Here is a 26,419-nt window from a genome sequence, read left to right on the forward strand (position 1 = left end):
TCTAAAGCTATAGAAAAAAAATGAGTTTCAATCAGTTTGATAGGTAACTTGGTGCAGATGTTTTGAAGTTGACTTTCAGTGTACCATAATATCCTGTGCAGTGTGCAGTAAATGTGCCAACGAAAATAAAATACAGTGGATAGCACAGCTCTGCTAAATATTTGCATGAATTAAATGTAATGAACACTAACAGAATTTACTGAAATATTTCTATTTAAAGAACAAATTTAAGTAAACACAAATGCAGCAATTTACCAATACTTCATTTATACTGTACTGGTAATACTAAACCATTGTATATTTTCACATCACAAATCAGCCTGTTATTGCTTTCCTCTTAAAATTTTCAATTAGCAATTATCTTACTCAACAGACGGTTAGCTCTGCTATGCTAAATGAGCTAACCGTCGCTAACAAAAGCGTAGCAATTCTAAATAATTAGCTGCAACCATCATAATCAACAGATGGTTAGGTATGCTAACGTTAGCTTAGCTGCACTTACACTGGACTTGCATTATAAATCATTTTCGCGAAATAGCAAGAGGGTGCAATGTACACAAGCGACCAACATTAAAAGAAACAAGTTTCTGGAGAAAAAAATCGAGCTTCAAACCTACCTCATTAGCACAGCTACACGCCATCACGTCTCGTGAAGTAATTAGAGCCGGGGGCGGTTCTCTATAGGGGCTGCTAGATGACGTCACTTCCGTACTCGGGGCAATATAATAAATCACATTTAAATCAACAAATTGGTTCAGTGTTGGATTATGAACTTTGTTGATAAGAGTGGCTATTGTTCTATGATTTACAGTGTCAATTAAAAAAAAATAGATCACATTTAAAATTAACCCCAAAGGCTCATATACTAAATGAATTACCACAGACGAAAACAAAGGATATTATTGCTAGAATTATAGATAATTTTGTAATCGTTTAATGTGATTTCAGTTTGTTTTTTAAAAAGTTATTATTATTTTTTTCATTAACGAAAATGTTTTTTTGCTTTAGTAAATAAAATAACCTTGCTGCTGTCACACAGTTGCTGTCCGAGGATGTTTTGGTACTATACTTTAGTAATGGATGCATGTGTTTTTTGGCAAAATTGTGAGCGAGCCCAATAACTTGGCTTAGAAGTAACCCTGCAAATGAATGGTCACACAATGCTTTACTGTTGGCATGAAGCAGGACTGATGGTAGTGCTCACCTTTTCTTCTCCAGACAAGCATTTTTCCGGATGCCCCAAACAGTTGGAAAGGGGGTTAATCAGAGAAAATAACTTTAACTCTTTTTTCCTTATTTTGGTCTGTATTTATGGAATCCCTTTTTCACTGGTCACACCAGGCCATCCTCCAAAAGTCTTACTCCCTCACCATGGGTGTAGATGGACTCATACCTGCTTACTGCCATTCCTGAGCAAGCTCTACATTGGTGGTGATGTCCTTATCCCCGCAGCTGAATCAATTTTGGGAGATAGTCCTGGCATTTGCTGGATTTTCTTGGGTGCCCTGAAGCCTTCTTCACTTAAAGTTTGTAAGGTCACTAAAGAAAATTACTTTAATTTCACGTAATTATGTTTTACTAGGACATTGGCTAAAACTTTGGATTTAAGCCTTCTACAGCCCTAGAAGCACTTCTGCATTGAATGAATTATGAGGACATGGGCTGTGTCCTCATAATTCAAAATGTCCTCGCAGCACTGCGTGTATTCAGGTGACATGTCCTCATAATACACAAAGGCAAACACGCGCAAGCGCGCACACACACACACACACACACACACCAGCTGCCATGCAAGGCGCTGCCAGGTTCACTGGGAGCAAATTGGGGTTCAGTGCCTTGCTCAAGGACACTTTGACATGGTCACAAGGGGTGAGGATCAAACACACAGATGACCACTCTACCACGGAGCCATGCCGCCCCAATGGGCGTTAACACATCGTTAATGTGAGTTCCGCTTAATTAAACGTTCCACTTATTTAACAAGAATCCGTGGTTAACTGCCAAAGTCTGAAAACTCAGGAAGGAGGACAGCTTTTGAAGCGTGGATAGAGCACTGTACAAACTGGCCTGAATAATAAATGTTTACTACCACCAGCACCAAGGACCTCAATCACACCCTTACTCCTTTCAATGCCTTGATGACTCACAAACAGAATGTGAGACAACTCTTCAAGCAACAGAAGATCAAGAGAGCGTCAGGGCCGAATGAAGTGTCTCCCTTCCTGCCTGAAAGTCTGCGCTGACCAGCTTATCCCAGTCTTAACACAGATCTTCAACAGATCCTTGGACATGTGTGAAGTCTCATCTTCTGCAAATGCTCAGTCCCCAAGAAACCTGCAATATTGGGACTGAATTATGTCCTCTCTGCGCTGCTCTTCTCCCTCTATACAAAAGACTGCATCTCAATACATCCAGCTTTCAAACTCTTAAAATTTGCAGATGACACCACAGTCATCAGCCTATAAGTGAAGCCAACACAACTAGGAAGTGAAGACTGTGGATTTTGCAGCACTCTACAGCCTTACCTGAACCTGTTGTTGGACTCGCCCGATATCTGACCTTGCCTGTTCTCCCTACCCCCTGCCTCTGCCTGCCACCTATCTGTTTTCTGAATTTTGGACTAAGATACTGGTATAATTGCTTTGTACCTGGCTGGAAACTTTGACTCTGATTCTCGATTGCGGACCTCCACACCTCTCTCCTGGCCAATCATTAAGCACCCTTTCCCACACCATGTCAATACTTGGCCCAAGTAAACTGACCGCTCTGCTGGTAGCTGTAAGTGCAGGCTATTTTAATACACAAGACTGAGACGGCACTGTGGCAATGTGCTCGTGGCCATTTATTTCACCTCTGCCAGTTGCCCCTCCAAGTCACAAGAGGGTGCTCAAGGTTCGCGCATGCAATGAATCACTACCATAACATACCCCTTTCTGAGTGCATTATGACTATAATGTAAATTCTACATGTTTCAAAAAACACCACAGAAACAAACACATTGCCTGTAATTATAAACCTAGACCTAAACCTTAGAGATTTTCCTTTTCTGTAATTTATAACTAAACGAGATTTTCCTTCTTGATTTTAATTATTATCAATGTAAATGTTAACGTCTCTGGAACCAAGACTTAACTATGAAGGTGGGATTAGACTTCCCATACCTTCAACTGAGTGAGGGGATTATTCTGCCCCGAGCTGGTCACTCAGGTGCATGAGAGTACCTTCTACCTAGGTCAAAGTCCTTAAGGTACCTCGGGGGAATCCTCTCCCTTGTTGGATACCGCTTCTCAGCAGCCAGGTCGTGTGGAGATGTCGGTGGCTGAAGAGTAGCGGGTTTAGCCACTGTCGTGTTGTTCTGTTCCAGCTGGACAGGATCGGTGGGGTCCTCAGGTTTGATCTTAGGACCTGTGAGTGTGACAAGATGACTTTGGTTTCGCCACAAGAACCCTCTTGGCGTCAAGTACAAGTCAAGAACCAAGTAAGACCGAGGTGTATCCGCTCTGGTGGTAACTGTCTCGCGTTCTTTCATATCGGTGATTCAAACCTGATCTCCTGGGTTTAGTCGTGAAAGATCCTTGGCTCTGTGCCTGCTGTTGAACCATTTCAACGGTTTCTCTCTCTCCTTTTGTTCCCTCTCTCAAAGTTGCGATGTCAGTCAGTTAGGCAGGAAGGCAGGACGGGCACTGTACTACGAAGTTTCCTTCCCATCAGAAACTCGGCAAGGCTGTGACAATTTGCAAGTGGGGTAGCACGGTATCCCATGAGAGTAAGATTTTTAACTGTTCTCACAGCCCGTTCAGCCTCGCCGTTACTCTGAGGAAATCTAGGACTTGAGGTGATATGACGAAAACACCAATGAGAGGAGAACTTTTGGAAGTGCTCTGATGAGAACTGTGGACCATTATCACTCCGAACCTCCACAGGAATGCCGTGCCTTGCGAATATGGACTTCATGTGCTCAATCACTGCTCTAGAAGTAGTGTGGGTGAGTTTAGCTACTTCAATGAATCTGCTGAAGTAGTCAACTAATAGCAAGTACTGGCTGTTGTTCCAATCAAAAAGATCTACACCAACTAGCTCCCAGGGTCGTGTTGGGAACTCCGTGGGCAGCAGTGTTTCTTTGGGTTGTTGTCTCTCTTTAGCGCACGTGACACATTCAGAAACGAACTTCTGCAGCTGTGTACTGAGTCCCGCCCACCAGACAGACTGCTTTGCTTGCTCCCTGGACTTTACCATGCCATGGTGACCTGTGTGCAGACGATCCAAAATGTAAGGACTTGGGAATGACTATGCATGCTCCTTTTAACAGCAAGCCATTTTCTACTGTGAGTTCACTCGCATGTTGATAATAAGAATAACATGGTCCTGGTATTTTGTGTTTATCCGTCCAGCCATTCCAGCAATATTTTTTCACTTGTACTAGTACCTCATCCTCGTTCTATCGTTCTCTGATTTGTTGTATTCTTTCCTCTGTTGCAGGAAGATTTGTGACCACCTGATGTGCATACAAATCCACGTCTTCTCCAAAACTTTTGTCCCACTCTGTCTTTATTGGTGCTCTGGACAGCTCATCTGCAGTCGCTATACTTTTGCCAGGCACATGTGAGATGGAGAAAGAATACCTAATTAATCTCATTCACAGTCTCTGCACTCGTGGTGGAAGCTCATCAAGGTTCTTCAGGCTTAAAAGTCTCAACATGGAACTCAATGCCTATGAATGAGAAAGTCAGGGAACCGCTCACACAAGGTTATGGCCAATGCCTCCTTAATCTGAGCGTATCTTTGTTCTGTCGGGCTGAGAGCTCTTGATGCGTAAGCAACTGGTTTGATAGAGCCATCTTATTGCTTTTGAAGCAACACCACTCCGAGTCAGAAGGAAGATGCGTCAGCTGATACCGTGGTTTGTGCTTTGTGCTCAGCAGATATCTCAGTGGCTGAGTTTTTTTCTCGGCTAAATGAGGTAAGTATTTCCCCAAGTGATTTACCATTCCCAGGAACCGCCTCACACCACTGACATCTGTAGGTGCTTCCATGTTGCTCGCTGCTTTCACCTTATCTGGATCTTCTCTCACTCCCGTGCTATCAATGATTTGTCCCAAGAACGCAATGGATGTTTTGGAGAACTCACATTTCTGACTTTTCAGCGTCACTTCAGCCTTTTTGAGTTGCTGTAGAACTGCTGCCAGTCGTGCGTCGTGTTGGACTTGATTTTCCGCATAAACCAATATGTCGTCCATCTGGCAAACCACACCTTCCAGCCCTTCCAACAGCTGTGACATTCTTTTCTGAAAATGTTCGGGTGCAGATGAAATACCAAAACAGAGTCTGTTAAAGCAAAATCTCCCGAATGGTGTGATAAAGGTTGTTAATAGTGCAGATTCTCTAGATAACGGACGTTGCCAAAATCCTGAGTCCAAAATCCTGAGTTTGCATCAAGTTTTGAGAAGATCTTGGTATCCTGAAGCTGTCCCAGGGTATGCTTAACTGATGGTAACATGTGTTGTTCACGTTTGACTGAGTCATTTAGTTTTATTAGGTCAACACACACACGTACCTCATCTTCCATTTTCTTTGAAATTGTAACCATCCCTGCACACCAGTCTGTGAGCTGCTCCACTCTTGAAATGACTCCTAGCGCCTCCATGCGAGCTAGTTATTTTTTTTACTTTGAGCAAAAGAGGTAGAGGGACCCGTCGGGGCGTTGTCAGAGCAAAGGGTTTGGCATCTTCTTTTAGCTCTATTTTGTATTCCCCCTCCATTTTGCCTAACCCAATGAACAGTTTTGGGAACTGCTGCTTCACATCCTCAGATGTGAGTGACACAGCCTCCACTCTAGCCACCAGACCAAGAGCTACACTTGCTGGGCGACTGAGCAATCCTTGTATCAAATCCGCTACCACGTACACAGTTTATACTGTAGACTTGCCGGCTGAAGTAAGGTTAGCTGTGAACTTCCCTTTTACTGCTACAGGTGACATTCCTGCTCCATAGAGTTTCAATTTAGTAGGCTGTAGCTGAGGTCGCTGTGCTAGGGTATGATACACTTACCTGCTCCTGTGTCTATCTTGAGCACACAATCTAGTTGTTTACTTTTACTGTAGCAACCCATGCATCCTCTGAGTTATTTGAAGCCACTAAACCTAGAAATGCGACTTCTTCCTCACTTTCATTATCATTACCATCAGCCTGGATTTCTCTTACTGCTCTGGACCTACACACTCGTGCATAATGTCTTTTTTTTGCACTGGTTGCACAATACATCTCTGGCTGGGCAATTTTGCTTACTGTGAGAGGGTACTTTACCACATCTGGTGCATTGATGAGTGTCACATTTTGTTTTTCTCTCCTGGACTTGCTTCAGTGGTTTGTTGGATTGTTTTGAAAAGGTTTTTGATTTGACTCTTGACACTGTCCACATTGCCAGAGTTTTCCTGTTTAAAATAATTTTTAAATAGGTCCTGCTGTTTTTTCACAAGCTCACTCTGGCGAATCTTCATCACTGATTTGTCCAGCGTTAGGTCAGCGTCCATCTGCAGTGACTCCGAGAGCTGCTTGTCACGTATAACCACAACGAGTCTGCCCCTGATCATTTCACTGTGCAGCGGACCATAGCTTCAGTACTCTGCCAGGCCGTACAACGACGTGATAAAACTGTCTGCAGTCTCTCCGACTTCTTGATGTCTTTAATTAAACTTCGGATGTTCAAAAATGACATTTCTTCTTACAACAAAATGTTCCTTCAACTTAGTAATCACAGTGGTGTACTCACTCGCCTCTTCATTTGTCATGTTTATAAAAGTATGCACGTCTACTGCTTCTTCTCACATTGTATAGATCAACGTGTTCACTTGGTGTTCTTCTGACTGTAGCTCGAGCCCAGAATCTATCCTGAATCTTTCAAACCATTTGATATATTTTGGCCACTCCTCTGGCTTCTTGAAATCAAACTTGGGCGGGCGGTGGCGCAACTTGGAATTCGGCGCTGCTCTGGCTGCGGCCATACTTTCTTCTCTGTGAATGCTAACCGATGCTAGCTTGTTAGCCTCACACTCACTCACTGCGGTCTCTTTTCTAGTTTACAACGCAAGTCCTCACGGGTAAGTAAGAGCAAATTGTTGTTTGTCTCACTCCTCCGGTCAACTTTTTTCTTTTTTTTTCCTCCGGTCAACTTCTGACACCATATGCTGGTAGCTATTAGTGTGGGCTATTTTAATACACAAGACTGAGATGGCTCTGTGGCAATGTGCTTGCGGCCATTTATTCCACCTCTGCCAGTTGCCCCTCCAGGTCACAAGAGGGTGCTCAAGGTTCGCGCATGCAATGAATCACTACCATAACAGCTGCCGCCCAAGAAGTTTTCAAGAAAATTTACCGTAATTTCCGGACTATTAGTCGCTAATTTTTTTCACTTGCATTCAACCCTGCGGCGAAAACAACAGTGTGGTTCACGAGGGGGCGCATTATAAAGGAAGTGCAAGAGCATCAGGCAGAGCAAAACAAACCAAGTGAGCGAAAATACAGTAGGAGAGACAGAACGAGAGCGAGACAGTTTGCACCCTCATTATGGAAAGATACGGAGAAGTGCATAAGATGCTGCATTTAAGTTAAAGGCAATCGAACTGTTCAATTCTGACACTGACACAGAGCTTAGAAGAGGAGTTTTTTTGTTTTGAGAGTGACAACAAATGAGAGAGTGTGGCTGACGAGGCCATTCTGGGCCTGTTCGGTTCCGACACTGAGGAAGAGGACTTCAATGGTTCTACGTAGTACGCAGGAGGAGGACGATGGTACTAGAAATATCGGTAATGACTGACTTTTCTGCTAGTAGGCTGGTTATTTTTGTTACAATAATGCATTTTTGTAAAGCCGTGTTATTAATGCACCTTTTCCTACCGTGTTACTGGCAAGCACTTTTAAAAACATATTTCATTTAGCCATTTGACGTTATTACCTCGTCAAGCGCTGTAAGTTTTGTTCTGTTGTTATACAGTACTACTACCGTGATTGCAGGAGGTGCACTGTGTTATTTGTGCACCTTATGAATGCTGCGCAGATGTTAATAAATGGGCCGCTCAGTGTTTCCAAACCCTTATGTACTGGTGCGGTAACATTAAAACAGTCGGGTGCGGCTTATACATGGACCAATCTGGAGTATTCCCCAAATTTTGCTAGACCAACTTATAGTCAGGTGCGCCTTATAGTCCGGAAATTAAATAATAATAATAATAAAAACATAATAATTTGAAAAAAACGTTGCCATTGGGTGTACCGCATGTAACGTTAGTTCGCCGTCCCTCAATTGTGGATCATGAGGCTAGAGGAGATATAGTAACAGGACTGAAGAGCCTTTGGGCTCCAACCAAACAAGCATGTCGTGAAGACAGCCAATCATCTGGATTGTCACAGGAGGACCACTGAACCCAATCAAATTTCACCGGCGCAGCTTCTTAAAAAGCCAGCTCAGTGGCCTTACCAGCTCAGTGGTTCTAGTGGTAGAGTGTCCACCCTGAGACTGGGAGGTCGTGGTTTCAATCCCAAGCCGGGTTATACCAAAGACTATAAAAATGGGACCAATTTGTCTCCCTGCTTGACACTCGGCATTAAGGGTTGGAGTTGCGGGGTTAGATCACCAAACAATTCCCAACCGCGGCTCCTGCTGCTGCTCACCGCTCCCTCAGGGGATGATTCAAATGTGGAGAACGAATTTCACCCTACTTAGGTGGGTGTGACAATCAGTGGTACTTTAACTTAAACTCAACAGGAAGTTGAAGATTCTTGCTCCACCCCTCACTAAGATTTGAAATCGGCACTCAAAGGGGGTGTTGCCTGGAGGACTGTTGGATTGCGAATGGGGAGAGGGTTGGGCTTGGTCTGGCAGTGATTGACCGCAGCAACTCACTAAGGAGGCGTGTACGAGACTGAGCCGGTGGGTGGCGGGGGTGACTACGTCACGATCCACAAGTGATGTAGTCTGCAACTTCTTGTGTAATGAGGACAAACAACCAAATTGCGTTTACCGGTATGTCTGTGTTTAACCTTAAGATGGCACCAAACACACGTTTTTTTGGCCCTAAATTCAAGCTTTAAACAAACATGCACTAAAATGTCAAAACAATGACCAGGACATGTAGACAGCATTTGTAGACACCAGTGTATACAGTTAATCAACAAAAAAAAGTTGATTTAGTGTTGAGTTACCCTTTAAGACACGAAACTATCTCGTGGATGGAAAAGCCATGTTTTTCATTGTTTTACTTACTTCTCTTTAAGGTTAGCATTATTAATGTCGGCCAGAATTATCCCTGAATATTATCCTGAATATAACAACCGCAAAGCACTTTGTGCCCTTTATGCTCGCAAAGCACGCTTTGGGATTGTGTATTCACAGGTTAAGGTTCAATATGTATTTTTTCGCTGTCCCGAGTTTTTTCACCTACAATCTGATACGACAGCCTTATTTTATTTATATTATTATTTTAGTACAAACATAGTCACTGAGTAGTGTGTTACCAAAATTTTTACTCTGAAAATTCATTAGAATGAGGCAATGTGTAGAGGCTCGTCCTCAGAGCAGGCAACCCCGGTTTGATTCCTGGGCTGTGCAATATTTCCTGCAGGTCATTCCCTCTCTCTCTCTCTCTCTCTCCCATTTTCTATCAACTCTTCAGCTGTCCTGTCAATTAAAGGCTACAAATATCACTACAATGCACGATATAAAGTGTAAAATGACCAAACAAATTTTCGGGGGTCATAGCCCCGCACTATACAGTGGCCTAATATATAGTGCCCTTATTCAGTTTGGCGATTCGGACAGCCAGCTCATTACTTTCTCCTTGTCGCATATCACGTGACCACCGTACCTGTTACGACACACCGGCGCATAAATTATTTTGAATGAAAATGTTTTAAAACTGTATTTTATTTCCTTTGTTATACATATTATCAACTAAAATAAATTAATAATTTCTGTAGTATATATTTAATGTGTCGCCTTGACTCTTGCGCTGTTTTTTTTTCATACTCGCAATGCATTGTGGTCTATATCAACCCGGTTGAGTGAGCATCGATGTTAACTACTTTTCAGAGTGCATTGTGTGTAATTTTGAGTGCCCTACATTTTTGCTCCCTGGACTTTTGGACACCCCTATAAAATGGCTTGACCCCTCAAGTAGGGCACAATATAGGAAGTAGGGTGCACATTCGGACACAGCCCATAAGTCAAGTCTGAAACCGACAAGTGTTTAAAATACGATTTAGTAGCCAATTAGAACTGTATTTTAATTTATTTCCACGCCTCGGGGTAATATAGCCTATTCTGATAATTCATTTGAGGAGGACATATTGCTTTATTATTTCATCAGACATATTACATTGTGTGTTTGAGTAATTTCTATACTGCTTAATTATTACTCGTATTTAACTTGTTTTAGTACGGTGCATTTGATATGTGCATTCACTCCGAACCGTCCTTCCAGGAAAAAAAAAAAGGAAACATAAAGAGAGAGCAGCTGTCAAGGCGGCCAGGCACGGCCCGACTTCTAAAAAAAGATATATGTCTGTCCCAAAGACGTGATCGATCCTCACTAAATGTATGTGCTCAAATCATACTCTGACAATATTAGAATGACAGTCACAATATTTTTTTTGTACTCTCTTTACATCACCATTGCGCTCCGTCAAGACAACTCAAAATCGTTCACGACATGCCCTGTTTGTTTGCGACACGTGTGTCAAGTCAAAATCGGGCTCTTTTCTTGTAGTCTGACCAAGGCATAAATGATTTACCAACAGAGGTCGCTCTTCTGGCTCTGCCTTGATGCTTTCCTCTGGCAACTGGATGTTGCTGTCATAGATGACATGTCTGTAGTAGAGGAAGTCCTCGCGGCCCATGAAGTTCTCAGTCATCTCCTCTGGTGTGTCCACACGGCGCACAAGGCCGTCCTCACGAGCGCCACTGAATTCCATCTCATGCTCAACATCATCTGCTTGAGTGGACGTGAACCTGTGAACTGAAAATAAAGTTAGTGGTGTGTTACGATTTGTGTCAGTTAAAAGTGGAGACTTATTATGGTTTTAAAGAAGAAAAAATAACTTTATTTACTTACACATCATTTACAGACAAATTCAGATTCCAGATATAAAACAAGCTATACATGATTTACACAAAGGCTTACAGTCATTTAAAAAACACAAAATGTTACTAAACCAGTGATTTACAATTGTAAAATGTGCCAAGGGAAAATGTTTTTTCTTTCCAAAAATTTAATTATTAATTCTTTTCCTCTTTTCTCTTTTCCTTTTTTTGTGTTCGTCCCACCTCGGCGACACAGTCACCGACGAACATTTCCGTGACCCCGTGTGTCACCCAGCAACCACAGTTTGGACTGGCAGTGCGCAATTCCCTTGCGTCAACCAGCACCTGCTACATCCTCCGAGTGTCCCATCGCGGCGAGAGCTGATTCAACGGCTGGTCTCCCTCGGAACGCAGACATGCAGCGGATCTCAGCCTCAGTAGCGGGATTTGGCCAGTTGATACGCGGATCTTCTCGCGTGCCGAGAGGACAACTCCGGCTGAAGTCCCCGACCTCGCCTGAAAACCCAATCCACCTTGAGCCGAACTGTGTCGCCCCTCGTCCAACTGTGGAACAATTTTTTATTTTTGCCTTGCCTTTTTGGAGTTTTTTTTTTCTCAATCGATCTTCCCTCCGCTAGCTCGATTTAACTCACTCCAGTAAGTTGCACGTCACATAGCCAATTTGACATATCGCTGGTGCAACTTTCATTTAAAATATCTCACAGATTTGGCAAGTCAAACTTTTCCTTTCTACCTCGTTAAATTGTTCATTTCTCATTTTTATTAGTATACAGATTTATAACCCTATATTTCTCTCCTATATAATGTGTGTCCAATAATAAGATTATTCCAGGAATCACACGTCTCCTTCTGCATATTTAAACATCATGAGTTCTAAAAAAAAATATTCCCACTCCCATCAGCACTGCTGTCACTGATGGATATTGCACATTTGCCCTTAGGCCATAATTTTGTCACTCCCTCCACATCAGAGTTTGTTTTCAATCTAAGCTCCTGAAGACATAATATATCAAAATCCGTCTTCATCAAGTAATTAATTTTATGTTGTCTAAACTTTTGTGACTGAATGCCTTTGTAGATTTGATGTAGAAATTTTTAGAAAACTCATCATGAGGGTGGAGGGATGTTATTTAGGGTGTAAACTTGTCATCTAAACGTTTATCTTTGTTTTTTGATGAAAACTTCTTATGTCTCTTTTTGAACTCTTTACCTTGAGTATAATTTTGTGACAAGCATAGATGGAGCTGAGAATCCAGGAGTAGGGGACTTATTTCAAGCTTTGGGCATCGTTTAAATTTGAACGACTCTGGTTCGGATTCCGGCTACTCATTTTGATTTTGATTAATTAGATTTGCTGACTCAACATGGAAGTTACACGTGACAAGAGTGACCCCCAGCAGTCACAATTGGAATTACCCTCTTGAATTCTGCATGCTGTGAAACTTATGTGTAACTCAAGAGAATAATGGATGTATCGCCAGTGCCATTTTACTTTACCGAAATAGACAAGCTCAGCGGATAAAATGACTTCATGATGGTAGTATTAGTGCCTGAAACATGCTCAGATTGATATGCCTTTTGTGGAGGAACTTTTTAAGCACAAAATTTTAAGTACTTTGTATTCCCAAATTTGCTCTTACCCTGAGAGCCACGCTTGCGTCTCTCTTGCATATCACAATCTTTTTTTTGTTCTGCGGACCTCCACCCGTTCCTGCTTTTTCCCCACGGACTCTCTGTTCCTAACAAAACTGCGTTCGCTTCCCAGACACGCTACCACGTGGTCTCCTGTGTTCCCCACGACCACAGTTTTTGGAACTGCAACCACCCAAAATGTGCGCCACACAAAGAGGCCACCAACACACTCTGTGGCCACTGTTCTGGAACTCATTCGTTTGGCCATTTTGGTCTTTTTTCCTGCTCCTGCAGAGAGCCGGTCCATTCACCGTGCGCTCCCTCAACCACGCGGTGTCCAGGCCACCCGGTTCCACGCCGCCTGTTATGCACAGAGCCAGCGACACGCAGACATCCACCCAAAACCAACTGCCGGAGCGCCACCCCAGCCGGGAGCCAGGGTCCATCTTGCACGCACGAGACTTCACGCCGGCTCCGCATCATCCCCGGCCGAGCTCATCTCCTGCAGCGACTGGGCACGGAACCGGACTCCACCAACTGGGGAACTTTGATGCGGCATCCCGCTGTGTGCCCACCGGCCGCTCTCGCCTCTGGTGAGCTATCGGCTGTCTGTAACGGCAACTGGATTACAGGTTGTGCTTTTTCTTCATCCGAAGACACATCGCCAGCCTCTCCGCGCTGTGTGCCTTAATCAACCGTAAATTGCATTTATTGCCAATCTGACAACACCACTGGCGCAATCTCCTTTTTTGGAATTCAAACAAAAGTTTTAACAAGTCAAACGCTTTCATTTTGGAATTTCATTTTTGCCCCTAGAGGTCACTTTGGGAATTATAACTCCCCTTAGTACTGTCTAACTCAGGGATAGGCAAGTTCGGTCCTAGAGAGCCGCAGTCCTGCATGTTTTTGGTGTCTCATGCCTCCAACCCAGGTGTTTCAAATCATCAGCTCATAATCCCGTTCTGCAGGAGCCTCTCAGCTGTGTTTGGGGAGAGAGACATCAAAAACATGCAGAACTGCGGCTTTCTAGGACCAAACTTGCCTACCCCTGGTCTAACTTATTCGTCCTCCATTACGGCGACCCAATTAGCGGAAATTTGCGCGGCAGCAATAGTCATCAGCTAGGCAGTTTGCTCTTACATACTGACCCAACCAGCCACACAACACTCAAAAGTAAGTAGCCTACTGGTATAAAAAAACATTGTGTGCTTTATTTTCTTTACTAGTGCTTGTGAATGCATCACGGGAAAGGGGCGGCAGGGGTGAGGTCGCAGCCATTTGTGTGTTGACAATAAAGAAGTACTGAATAATGAAGTAATTCAGTACTTAATGAATTACCTCATCGCAATACATCCTTCACACAGCCACTGTAAACAGAAATGTATTTCAATCCAACTCCAGACTCCCGTGAGATGAGGATTTCACAACGCTATGCGCTAATCCTAATGGGAAACACGGTCGTCATTCAAGGCAAAACACTACCTCTTTTGTCCATATGGTGCCGCCATAATACAAAACTGAAACTTGCTTTGTGGGGCCAAATGATCATTATTATGAAAATGTAGTGATAATTGAGTGCCTAATCTCTAAAAAAAATTTATTCTCTGTCTCTTAGGGGTGTGAATTGCCTAGTACCTGGCGATTCGATCCGGATCACGATTCAATTCGATACCAATGAATCCCGATATGAGTCTATAAATTGATTGCGATTTTTTTAAACTCAAATTTAGAAAATACTAATCAGTAAACTTGTACATGTACACTGTAGGATTTGTATGAAAATGTATTTATTCCTCTGAAACTTCAGGATTATAACTGTTAGCCACTGTATTTAACAACAATCTGTTGCTATCTGTTTCATGTTTGAATAGCATTGGAAAAAAAAAATAAAAAAATATATAGGCTTAATGTTCCATTAATATAACATTCTTCCATGCTTAACATGTAAACCCTAGCCCTAAGTAAGATGTTTTGTTGAATATTCCCATAAAAAATTAATTTAGTGTCTCTGCTTGATTGTCTTCAAAATCACACAATAGTAAAACATCACGAGATGGTGGTCATGTGACATCATTGGTGTGTGTGCGTGTGTGATTGCGATGTAAGAACTTACATAAAAGATGAAAGTGTCGCCCCGGCGTGAAGCGCTCAGTGGTGATGCCTGTCACCTTGTTGACTTCTCGCTCCCTCAAGTGGTCGTTTCTGCCCTGGTACCACTCCTTCACCGTCACCAACTCTGTGCCTGCGACACACACACATTAGAAACACAATTACACACGTGATAACATCATAATCACACATACGCTTTGCATATATGCTCACAGTCCAGGTCCTTGTAGATGCTCAGTCGAGTCACCAAACCGTCCATTCGCAGGTCAGGTGCAAACTTCTCCAGTTCGACTTTCTTATAGCGAGTCAACTTCCTGCCTCCTGGCCAACGAGTCTCCAAGTCTGAACACAACGTAAAACATTGCATCACTACGGTGATGTGTCATAATAGATTTTTTTTATGTGAAAGCAAGAACAAAAGTTCACTGCAGATCTCCACCTAAAAAGCAACAAACCGTACCGCCTTTGAACAATTAGCAGGAAGGCAATTCTAATTTCCTTAAGATACCATCAATTTCAGTAAAGATGTCATGACAGCGGTGTCATATTTCAATTTTAATAAAGATACTTAATACCTGCATGGTTATCTAAATATGTCTTTGTCAAAGATAAAGCTAAGTGGGCTGACGTGCTAATCAAGCTTCGACAATGAGGATTTGGAACTCCAATCCAATTGATTCATTTCGCAACAAAATGGAAAAGCTTCTGTTTCTTACAAGGTCCAACTAAGAATTTGCACATTCTACCCATCTTAGCTTCACTGGCCCAGCGAACGCATACCAGATGCTGCGCTACACCTCCCCAGACTCTAACAACACCATGTGGACCACGCCACAGAGCTGTTTGGACTCCAGTGACTGAGTGTCTGTGAAACTTCTGCTGGCAGCTTGAACCAATATACGGACATTGCAACATCCTACATTAGCTTTTGTGAGGAAAGGAGTGTCCTGACAGAACATTCAACAACAAGCTTTGGTTCACTGGCATACTCAGACAACTCTGGAAGGCTAAGTAGGATGCCTTTTGAAGCAGGGATAGAGCACTGTACAAACAGGCCCGAAGCCAATTAGACAAAGACATTAACATTGCCAAGAGAAGCTAAAAAAGAAAAGATGGGGACAAAAAAAGGTAACTGCTAACGACGGTCTGTAATCAATCATGAACTACAGGAGACCCTGAAAGCAGAACAATAAGAGAATGGCTGACAACTTGAATGTGTTCTGATTTTAAAAGGACACTTTCACAACCGACACCCGCTGACCCTTAACTCCAATGACCTCAATTACACCTTTTACGTCAGTATCAAATGGAGTATCTCCCTCCTGCCTTAAAGTTGGCGCTGATGAGCTTGCTGATCTTCAACAGATCCTTGGAGCTGTGTGAAGTCCCATCCTGCTTCAATCACTGTCCAATTTTTCCAGTCTCCAAGAAACCTGCAATATCGAGACTAAACGATAACATCTGTGATCATGAACTCCTTGTGCTGGACCACCTTAAGAGCATCACCGGCCCCCTGCCAGGGCCCCTTGCAGTTTGCCTACCAAGCAAACATGTCGGTGGATGATGCAACCAATATAGGGCGGCCCTTCATCTTGGAACACTTCGATGGTGCAGGGAACTATGCAAGGCTACTGTTTGTGGATTTCAGCTCTGCGTTCAACATGATTATCCCTGAACTCCTCTACTCCAAACTCCTCCAGCATGTCTGGATCTACAGCGGCTTTTCTCCCTTTACACAAATTACTGCAACTCAACGCACCAAAATGTCAACTTCTGAAGTTTGTGGTCAACACCACAGTCATCGGCCTCATCAATGATGGTGAAGAGTCTATACCAGACAGTCATGTCAAGACAGAAGATGCTTTCGATGGTTCTCCTGTAGAAACTTGCCATAAACCTGGAGATTAGACCAGCCTTGCTGAGCCTCCTCAGAAAGAAGAGTCTTTGCTGAGCTTTCTTGACTAGGTATGAGGTGTTCAGAACCCAGGTGAGGTAAGATGTGATGTTGTGATGATCAATGTGATGATCAATGTGATGATCCTAGAAACTTGTCCAAATGCTCAGATACGTGTCGTCCTTCTGGTTGTTTTGTAGTCCACTCTTTTGTTTTGGCGGTGTTCAGGACCAGGTTGTTGTCTGCACACCACCGAGCCAAGTAATGAATCTCCTTTATGTAGTAGTGCTTATTATTCTCCAATATGAGACTCATGACAGTGGTGTCATCTGAAACCTCTCCAAGTACTTCCGTCAGGTAGGAGTTGGCCACTCAACCACAGCTTGATGGCTTTACTCATTTTAAAGAGGAGGAGACAAGCAGTAGAAAATGGGTTCACTCTTTACTAATAGCTCGGTGGAAGCTTGGATAGTTTAATCTCGCATGTGAGCTACAGTTTCACCAAGAGAGCTTCGAGGTATATTTCAGACTAAGCACGGAGACTACGCACAGAGCAGCATCATGTCACTCAATATCTGCTTTCTTGTTTGTTTTGTTCTATTCATTTTACCCTTCAGGACACATTATTACAGGTTACATCGATCACATCACATCATTTGCAACATTGGCATCCGAAAGACGTGTAGAAGCCATGGCTTATTAGTAACCCGTATCCATCGATTCTTACAAAACGCATCAGTTATATACATTGACTATGATAGTCATTGATTCATATGCAGGTGTATAAACAAGAGTTAACCTTGGCAGTGTCAGCAAGTAATCATATGCTACATCTACATTGTTCTAATCATAGCAACTCCAGTTTTGGGTTAATTAGTAATATGTTACAATAATTTCATTTGGGTAAGACATAATCCACAATTTAATGATGGGAGTTACTGATTGTAGTTACTGCCTCTCCGCCAATTCTTCCACTCTCTTAACGATCCGTATTTTCTTCTGAGCAGATGAATTTTCTTTTGCTTGAATGAAGATCCGACAGTCTTTTGTCCATGTCTTCTCGATAAGTCCATTCTTTCTCAATTGTCGTGCCCTTTTGGCAATGTCAGCATTTCGTTTAGTGAGATTTTCGTTGACATGACATGTTTACCTTTGTAGTTATGTCTCAAAAGAGCAATTTTTTTCTTCCTGTCAACAAACCTGATCAGAACTGCCGGTGGTCGTGTCCCCCCAGTTGGAAGCGAAAAGCACATCTGAACGTGTGCTGGATCCACAATTAATCCCAAATCTCTGAGTCGAGTTGTTACTTGCTGTTCCAACACTCAGGATACTGAGACAGTACATTTATTAAGGCTTTTTCCACTGTCCTAATGGAATGACTTGTAAATATGTCTGCCAAAAATAGCACTAAATGCACCACCAGCCCCTCTCTCAAAACTAGATAGTTTTGTGTTAGGGATGGGTGCAGGCCAGCGTCGGATGAAAGCAACTTCTGGGAAGGGGTGTATGATTGACGAGGACGGGGATGTACTGTTTGGTAGGAACTATAGATAATTGGGAAAAGTTAGAAGACTATTTGGAAGCTGCCGGGCGTTCTGGACATATTGGAGACTGTCTAGGACCTTTCTAAACAGCCCATACAGGTTGCACTAGTCCAGACAAGAAGTGAAATAAGGTCTTGGCAACAGCGTCAGCGAGGGATGAGTAGGAATGTAACGATTCATTCAAAACCGATTTCATTTTTCGATTTTCAGTTCCTGATTTTTGATTGGATTTTTACATTAAAAAAATTACAAAATGATTCATTTGATAACCAAATGTAGCCGCAAGGAGGCACAAGCTAGTGTCTTCTTGTGCCGGTCCCAAGCCCGGATAAATACAGAGGGTTGTGTCAGGAAGGGCAACCGACGTAAAATTTTGGCCAAATCAAACATGTAAATCAAATATATGACTTCCATACCAGATCGGTCGAGTTATATATATATATATATATATAGGACTATATGCACTGGACTTTACGACAGTAGTCCGACATGCCATAAAGCGCTGCTATTGGGTTACTATGGCAACTCCGGCATGCATGCTTCAGAGCCATTAGTGACGTTACCGCTCGTGTTGGATTGTTCTGTTTTCTGAGCGACAATATAAGTGTTCCCTGTTACGACATACACTTGTGCGGACATTGGATCACTTTACAAGAGGCTTTGGAGATAAAGTCAGAGACCAGACTGAGATGGTTTGGACATGTCCAAAGGAGCAATAGTGAGTATATTGGCAGAAGGATGCTGAGTTTCCAAATGCCAGGCAGAAGGTCTAGAGGAAGACCAATGAGGTTTATGGAGGTAAAGAGCACATGAAGGTAGTTGGTGTGAGAGCAGAGGATGCAGAGGACAGGGTTCGATGAAGGCAACTAATTCACTGTGGCGATCCCTTAAGGGAAAAGCCGAAAGGAAAAGAAGAATTCATTTGATAACCAAAATATATTTTTATTATAACATCTACATTTTGTCCTTGTTACAAACATGAACTTTTTGTAAATTTATTTTTTATTTAATTTTATTTTACAAAATGATTCATTTGATAAACAAAATATATTTTTATTTTAAAATCTACATTTTGTTCTTGTTATTAACATGAACTTTTTGTAACTTTATTTAAAAAACAACAACAACTTGAAAATGAACTAATAATTTTGACTGTTTAACTACATTTTTGTCTTTTGATCAGTGATTTGTGGTTAAGGTTAGGTAAGGTTAATATTTTGCGTTCTCAGCTTTGTGCAGAGAAAAAAATTGTATAAAGAATGAAGCTCTTGAAGATTTGTTGAGGATTTCTGTTGATTCTTTTACTATTTTCCTTCAAAACGAGGCTTTGATGGTATTGAAATACTTGTATATGTCTTTATGGATTCTGATTTTAAATTATGTAAAGGGCGCTAACTTCTTTCTGCCCCTTCTCAAACTTGCGTCTTATCATATTGTGCTTTTTTCTTTCTTTTGTTCCATTTGTATTGCTGAGCTTGTCTGAAACTAATCAAATCAAATCAAAATAAAATGACAAAGACTAAACAGATGTCTATTCAACAAGTGTAACAATGAGGCCCTTTACTGGACTAATAAGACACTACATCACCTATTTCACCGCGAGTATACAGCCACAGACGATAAACACACAGACGATTAGTTGCCTCATTAAATCACTTATAAAACTTAAAAAAAAATAAAAATTGATTACTTACAAAGATCTAACCAAGTTTTTATTGGTGTCTACAAAGACCCACCAAACAATAACGGATAGCCACAAAACGTGTCCATCCCCAAAAAGGGTCTGATGAAAAAAAAAAGATGAATGAAGATGAAAAACTGTGCAAGGCATAATTAACTTGGCATTGTGAATTGCTTTAATGCTTTGATTTTTTTTTTGCATCCATGCATACTTTAATAAGTTTACAATATTAATATTATATTTACGATATTAAATCGATTTTCGATGAACCGCTACATCCCTAGGGATGAATGGAGTCTGGTGAAAGAAGGCTGACTTGATGGTGGATTGGATCGATGGGTTGAAGTTATGAATAATTCTTTGGGTGCCTGACTGCTGCATGAAGCAACCTTTAGTGTTCATGAAGATGTCTCATGTCATTGTGGTGTTTTGTTCAATAAGAGCTGCATATGCCAAAATGGTTGAACACAGTGTAATGTGGGATCAGACTTTGGCTACCTTGTTTGGAAATGTTGATGGGAGTGACCCAGGACCTTGGCATCTCAAACACACGGGTGTCCTCTTCCTCTTCTTCCTCCTTCACACAAAAACCTTCAATGTCTTTCTTTGACTCTGTAGCTACTTCATGTTATATTCTGAAAGTATTTTGTCTCTATTTTGTTGCTTTTGAGTGTCACATTCTGACATCTGTCTTTGCCTCATGCACACACACTCGTACTCACATACCCAAGTCATGCCCATCATTTTCATCTCTTTCCTCTTGAGGAGGTTGATGCTCAGTTGTCTTTTACTGATGACGCCAAACAAGACGGGCTCCCACGATTTGATATCATGCAGGTCATACACCATCTCCTGCACACACGCGCATGCAAACACATTTAGATTATTTTTAAGACATTTATTATTCTTGTGGGTTTTTTGTGTGTGTAGTAGTTCACTGTTATTTATTTTTCTACATTTAAAAACAAACTCAGTGGCCTAGTGGTAGAGTCTATGCCCTGAGACTATAAAAATGGGACCCATTTGCCTCCCTGCTTGACACTCATCATTAAGGGTTGAAATTGGTTGGTTAGATCACCAAATGATTCCCGAGTGCAACACCGCTGCTGCTCACCAGTCCCTCAGGGGGTGGGTTAGATCCAGAGAACAAATTTCACCCCACTTAGGTGTGTGTATGACAATTTGTGGTACTTTAACTTTAAAAAATGTTTGAATAATTTTCTCACTTTATCATCTTTTTCTTTTCAGTATACAGTAGATGCTTTAAAACTGGCAATTTAAAAAATAATGTAAAGTCAAATTGTTATGGACTTTTTACACTAGCGATAGACTGGTACGGTTTTTTTTCAGGGCCGATACAAATGCCAATTATTAGTAGTCAAGGAGGCAGATAACTTGATACTTGGAATCGATATTCATTTTCAGTAAAAAGTGGGGAAATAATATTGGTGGAATATTTTTTTTTAAACACAAATACTAATCTTGACTTTGTTGTAATGTCTTAAAGCATGTTTAATGAACATTTTTTGTGACTTGTCAATTTTTATATATATATATATATATATATATATATATATATATATATCTTAGACAATAGACATCCTTTTAAATTTCTAACAAAAAGGTCATCAGTATGCTTTAAAAAGTTAAATGGAAACTTAAACAAGTAAATACCATAGCTCTCTATAGTTTTCTACAGTAAAAAAAAAAATCCCCCCAAAATTTAAAAACACCTGAAATCTTAAACTTTCACATTACTTTGCTTTAATGTTGAACAAAAACAAATAGTTCAGAAGGTTCTCAAGGTCAGCAGCATCTCTTATAAAGTTAACTGAACATTTAAATAAGTAGTTCCCTGATATTAAAATGGTTTAAGATTGAATTTTTATCAGCCGGCAGATTTAAAAGGCCAATATCGATATTCGTCAAAATGTCCAATATCGGCGCCTATAATCAGCTGATTATTGGTCTATCCCTATTTTACACCAGCTCAAAATGACTGACTTGCAGGTTTTGGACACTCACAGCACAGCAGTCCTTGCAGTCCTGCATGTTGACGTAGTAGTTGAGGTTGTTCCACACACTCTCTATGCCCAGAAAATGCTCATACGTGGTGCTATAGCTCCTTCCTGTCAGCGGGTCGATAAAGAAGTTCTCCTGGACACTACGGCACCCAGCCAACACCAGGACCCAGCAGTGGACCCGCAAACCCCGCAGAGAGTCGACAGGTGGCTGCGGGACATCCTGCTCGGGTCAAAGGTTGTTAGTGCACAAACTAAGTGACACTGAGAAGTGTCATGTTACCTCTTGTTGTTTGGCTTTGGCTTCTTCCTCTTCTTGTTTCTTCTTGGCCTGTTGCGTCAAGAAACGACTCTTTGGCTCGCGCTGAAATCTCAGCGTGGGGTCACTTTCAGTAGGCAAGTCAGAGGCTGCATTCTGCACCACGCCAACAATAGTTTGCTGTCAGATATTGCACACGCACACACACTACAAGCTGACTTTCCTACCTTAGACAGGGCATCCAGCAGGGGGCACTCTTGCAGCCTTTGGTCTAGCACGCACATCTCCTTGCTAGCGTAGCCACTAACGCAGTAAGCGTCGTAGTTGGCGCCCAGCAGCATACTGCACAGTACAGCAGCATACTCAAAACATGTTGCTGTTTGACTACGCAACACCGAGGTGGCCGAGAACAAAAACCTGGGCTGCACACACACACACACACACACGCACGGACACACACACACACACAGTTTTTCCAATGAAAATGTTAAATACCCACATTTTTCCAGACAAAGTTTCTCAACAATTGTTTTTTTGGGTGAAATTTTATGTATCAACAGTATTAGTGGTATCGGCACTTGGTATCGTTAAGAATTGAGTATTGGTTTGAAAAAAAGTGGTATTGAATATCCCAAATTGTTAGTTGTACTAACAGTAGTAGGTTTGTATTTGCATTGTCTATAAGACAAAAACAGTGTAGTAGCAACAGTAGTAGTTATTTTTATTATATATTTTTTATTATCCTAATATTATTTATTACTCCTAATATATTATATTGTCTTTTGCATTGCAGCAACTCTCCCAGTTTCAGTTTTCTTTCAACTGAAGTACATTAAGACTTACTTTGGTTCAGCATTATGACATTGCACTGCAGTTGTCATTAGCCTGGTAACCAGCCCCATTGCTGTACCAGCGTGTGAGACACAATCTCCATTAAGCGCATTTCTGAGGATGGGCAAACCTAACCAAACAGACACTGGAAAGAACCAAGCGACGAAGAGCGAAAGTTAGATCTAGTGCCGTAGTTGGCGAACAAATATAGCCTCCGATCGTGCAATCGCAATCTTACAGATGAAATGCACATGTAGTACTTGTTATGGCTCTTGGCATGGCCCGCCTGCATCTATACTCCCCTTGTGTGTGTTGTGTTGTCTCTGTTTTCCTGCACATGCAAATTTGACCGTGTGAACGCCTGCCCTCTGATTGGACGTCTGTGTGAATGCTCTTTTCTGATTGGATGACTGTGTAACTGTATGAGTGTCCGCTTCTGAATGGACCATTCCTGATTGGTCGGCTGGTTACACGCTCGTTCTTTGAGTGGTGCAGCACCTGGCTATGGAGGTAAATATAGCTTCACAGTGGTTGCATTATTCGTGCGCTTACACATTCACAGTGGTGGAGGTGAAAGAGGAATAAAAGTATTTGTCCTCTTTGTGTGTTCCAAAATTTGAAGACAGATTTAATGTAAGAAAAAACACCTTTGCAAAAATGATTTTTTAATCTAACAGAGATCTCTGGACATTTAAACAGCCTCCAATTCATCACTTAAACAGGTGGAATTCAGAGCGTCGAATGTAGTTCTTCCGTATGTAGAATGGCTTCTTATAGTTAAAAGACCTCCTCTCTTTTATTTGTAGACAAAACATATCTCTGGGTACTTTTCCATGAGCAGATGGCGAAAACAAGGTCAGGTGGGTGTGTGTTCGAGACAAATTCTGTTCAAGGAACAGCGAACGATCGCTCGGAACGTAACTCGTTCGTAAGTTGGGGAGCGTCTGTATCTGGCATTTTGTAACTAATGGTTGTTTTTATAGTGGTTGGTTGCTCTGGGTTCCTGGCGCTGCCGCAGCCTGGGAGGCCTTAGGGGGGTTGTTCTTGCCCTGTCCTGGCCATGGTCGACGGCTCCCCTCTTTGGTGGAGTTTCTCATGCATGCCAGATCCACCACACCAGCATCTACTGGAATTCAAACTCATTCTGCTTCTTCCTCTGGTCGCTGAATCGGTGGAGGCTGATGTCTGTGGATCTCACTCTGCTTCATCTATCCTTCCCTCCTTTCTTCAGTCTTTCCTTTGGTCTCTTGAGATCTCCTTAATCTGTTGGAATTTAGAAGTTTCTGGGGTTGGTAAAAGATTCTGGTTTGTAACCCTGTGGGTAGTAGGTGGTGTCTGGTCTGTGCTGGATTTCACTTTTCTTTCTTTTCTTTGATCCTTCCTCGAGTCTCCTGACAACTTCATGACTCTAGCGGGATTCTGAAGTATTCTGTTTAGGAAAAGGGTATGGGATTTTTAACAGGTTTCTGCTGAATTAATGAGCACACACACACATAAAATTAATCTTTTTTTTTTTAATTACATTTAAAAAAGAGAGAGCAATGATGATGACATGTTGAATCTTTAAGGTTACCGAATCAACAATACTGAGCTCTTTCAAAAAAAAGATAATTTTATTTTTTTTAATTTGTATCTGTTAAAGTCATGATTTGTACCTGTGGAAATGACAATTTGTAGTCGAAGAAGTCGCCACTAGGAGTCACTGGTGTTTTTTCTGTTGCTGTCAAGACACGTGACTTTTGCATTTAACTCTTTGACTGCCTAAAACGTCAAATAACGTTTAGTAAAATCCTACGGAGGAGCGCCAAAGACGTTAAAAGACGTTCACCAAGTTTTTTTTTTTTGGGGGGGAAACGGGTGGAGGAAAGCCTTGGCCAGCTGTGCTGACAGTATCAAGCAGATCTAGTTTAGTATAATGCCTATTTTTGGCCCCTAGATGGCAGCGATGACCCTCTTTGGACAAGATTGGGTAGGCGTCAGTAGAAGACGTGAGGCGGAGCTAGAGTGTTGAGGGGACAATGGCTGAGGAAGCCATAATGGCGACCGGTTGCAAGCAGCTCACGCTTGAGCATTTTTTTCAAAGACGAAAAGCATCGACCAATGCTAAAGAGCACATTGATGACGACGATGATGATGATGGTGGTGACTCCGAGGTTGACGCCGAAGTTGGAAGCGTTGACGCGGCGGCTATGATCACGTCATAAAGCCTCACCGGCTAGCGATGCTAACGCCAGAAAACGCGGAGCACAACCGAGCACTTCTGCTCAGGCGGACGTTCAATCGGATGACGAAGAGTGCCCCGAGTCCAATGCATATTCATCGGAGGAGTGGGTACAGTCTGAACACGGAGAAGACACTGGTTAGGGACTACGATGCCACCCTGAACTGAAGGACAATGAGGAAGCCAGACGTAACACCACCGTAACGTCACCGTATCATGATCCTGAGAGTAGACTTGATGGCAACATGGCCAAACACACACTGCAATATATACTTGCTATTCACCGGAAAAAAAGGCCGGCAAGAAAGTGTATCAAATTCACTAGAGTGCATGAAATAATATCGTTTCACAAAAAGCTTGATTTCTCCGTTTTTTGTTTCAAAACAGAGCATTTGGGTGAAACTAACCATTTTCTATTGTTGATTAGTGAAAAACGGAATAAGGTAGAAACAATTTTTTTTCTGATGAAAGATGAGAGTTCAATCTTTCATTTGGTAGTATGTGTGTTTCCATAGTCCAAACACAAAATTTTCTGTGGACCTTGAAAGAGCTTAAATGCTTAAATCGGCTGGTACTGACAGCATCCCTTTTCTGAAAACATCTGTCAGTCAAAGAGTTAATATCTCGCCAAGATTGGAGCAAAAATGATTTGTACTTATGCAGATAGAAGATTCGTACTTGTACAAAAGGGGGCAGGCGCTGGTCGCAATGCAGGGTCATTTTGATCAATCAAGTGAGAAGGATTTGGGCGAGCTGAAGCTCAACTTCATTGGTTCAGCAAATGCAGCGCACTGCGCATGTATGGTGGCCATTTTGGGCCAACGATGTGCACGTGCCCAGAGTGCCGAGACAATAGTTAGTGTGTGGTAGTTTTATTGTGCATTGTTCTTCATAAATAGACCCTATCGCATTTTCGTGACAAGAGTTAGTGTGTGTTAGTTTTATTGTGCATTGTTCTTCATAAATAGACCCTATTGCATTTTTGTGACAAGGTCTTACCTTTTTAGCAAGAAGAAAGCAAGCTGTGGGTCCCGTTTTCATCCTTCTAGGTCTTTCCACCTGTTGAATGCTGGCTGCTCCAATATTGATCTGCATCCAGAAGATCTGGCTTTGGTTGAGGGCCCTGAGTGGG

The 26,419-nt window shown here is 42.1% G+C and overlaps 2 protein-coding genes across 9 annotated transcripts in view; both read right to left on the minus strand.

Moving 5' to 3' along the window:
* Positions 1 to 3,245, minus strand: part of LOC144040259 (uncharacterized) — a 33,576-nt gene extending 30,331 nt beyond the window's left edge. For 4 of the 5 annotated variants that reach the window (XM_077554331.1, XM_077554311.1, XM_077554349.1 and 1 more), the window contains exon 1: positions 1 to 3,245. This exon is cut by the window's left edge and continues 137 nt beyond it. The gene's annotated coding sequence lies outside the window, so the exon portion shown is untranslated. The other variant, XM_077554321.1, reaches the window with a different exon arrangement.
* Positions 1 to 26,419, minus strand: part of ccdc135 (coiled-coil domain containing 135) — an 85,118-nt gene that overhangs the window by 53,390 nt on the left and 5,309 nt on the right. For 3 of the 4 annotated variants that reach the window (XM_077554268.1, XM_077554259.1, XM_077554278.1), the window contains 8 exons: positions 22,463 to 22,657; positions 22,260 to 22,391; positions 21,981 to 22,199; positions 20,682 to 20,807; positions 20,454 to 20,532; positions 15,050 to 15,178; positions 14,841 to 14,969; positions 10,786 to 11,009 (listed from right to left, as the gene is read on the minus strand). In XM_077554268.1, coding sequence (XP_077410394.1) covers positions 10,786 to 11,009; positions 14,841 to 14,969; positions 15,050 to 15,178; positions 20,454 to 20,532; positions 20,682 to 20,807; positions 21,981 to 22,199; positions 22,260 to 22,391; positions 22,463 to 22,657 — 1,233 coding nt within the window. The remainder of the gene's footprint in view (positions 1 to 10,785; positions 11,010 to 14,840; positions 14,970 to 15,049; positions 15,179 to 20,453; positions 20,533 to 20,681; positions 20,808 to 21,980; positions 22,200 to 22,259; positions 22,392 to 22,462; positions 22,658 to 26,419) is intronic. The other variant, XM_077554289.1, reaches the window with a different exon arrangement.

This window comes from Vanacampus margaritifer, chromosome 1 (genome assembly GCF_051991255.1).
Source record: "Vanacampus margaritifer isolate UIUO_Vmar chromosome 1, RoL_Vmar_1.0, whole genome shotgun sequence".
Classification (NCBI taxonomy): Eukaryota; Metazoa; Chordata; class Actinopteri; order Syngnathiformes; family Syngnathidae; genus Vanacampus; species Vanacampus margaritifer.